Here is a 669-nt window from a genome sequence, read left to right on the forward strand (position 1 = left end):
CCCTCCGCTCACAGGCACGCGCGTGTGCATCCCTCACACCCACACGCGGGCACACGCCGACACACGCCCGCCCGCGAGCCCCGCGTGCACGCCGCGGCATGAATATTCATTACTCACAGGCGTTGGTGACGGCGAAGCTGTTGGCCACCTCCAGGTTGTCGATGTGCGGGGTCAGGCGGAACTCCGAGGTGGAGAACTGCACCATCCCGACCCGGAACGCGCTGTACTCCTGGTCGGCGCCCCTCGGGAACAGCCCCCCTGCGGAGAGCAAAGGCCGCGCGGTCGGGTCGGTGCCGGCGCCGCGCGCTGTCCCCCGCAGGCCTGGCCGGCCGGTCCCCACGGGGCTCCAGCCCTCCCAGCCCCCGCGGTTCGGCGCGCTCCCCACACTCAGCGGCGCCCTGGGGACCCTGCGGGGTCTCCAGGCAGAGCTGCCGGAGCGCCGCGGTGAGCCGAGGTCTGCACGCCGGGATTCATGGGCGGCGAGCGCCACCAGGCAGCCCCGGGCGCGGGCACCCACCTATCTGGATGCTGGTGGACGCGACGCCGAGGATCAGTCCCCACAAGACCGGCGACAGGAGGGCAGCAATCTGCATAGTCCTGAGCATCTCCGGGGAGCGCGAGCCACGAAGCACCGGTCCCGCTCCTCTCCGCGGGCGCGTCCTCCCGGCT

General features: G+C 72.5%; 1 protein-coding gene across 4 annotated transcripts in view; it reads right to left on the bottom strand.

Annotated features, from left to right (window-relative positions):
* Positions 1-654, bottom strand: part of GRIA2 (glutamate ionotropic receptor AMPA type subunit 2) — an 86,017-nt gene extending 85,363 nt beyond the window's left edge. For all 4 annotated transcript variants that reach the window (XM_006164188.2, XM_006164186.2, XM_006164185.2 and 1 more), the window contains exons 1-2: positions 518-654; positions 118-258 (exon numbers count right to left, since the gene is read on the bottom strand). In XM_006164188.2, coding sequence (XP_006164250.1) covers positions 118-258; positions 518-605 — 229 coding nt within the window. In that variant the 5' untranslated portion in view covers positions 606-654. The remainder of the gene's footprint in view (positions 1-117; positions 259-517) is intronic.
* Positions 655-669: the final 15 nt, after the last annotated feature.

This window comes from Tupaia chinensis, unplaced genomic scaffold (genome assembly GCF_000334495.1).
Source record: "Tupaia chinensis unplaced genomic scaffold, TupChi_1.0 Scaffold143591_1, whole genome shotgun sequence".
NCBI classification, from domain to species: Eukaryota; Metazoa; Chordata; class Mammalia; order Scandentia; family Tupaiidae; genus Tupaia; species Tupaia belangeri.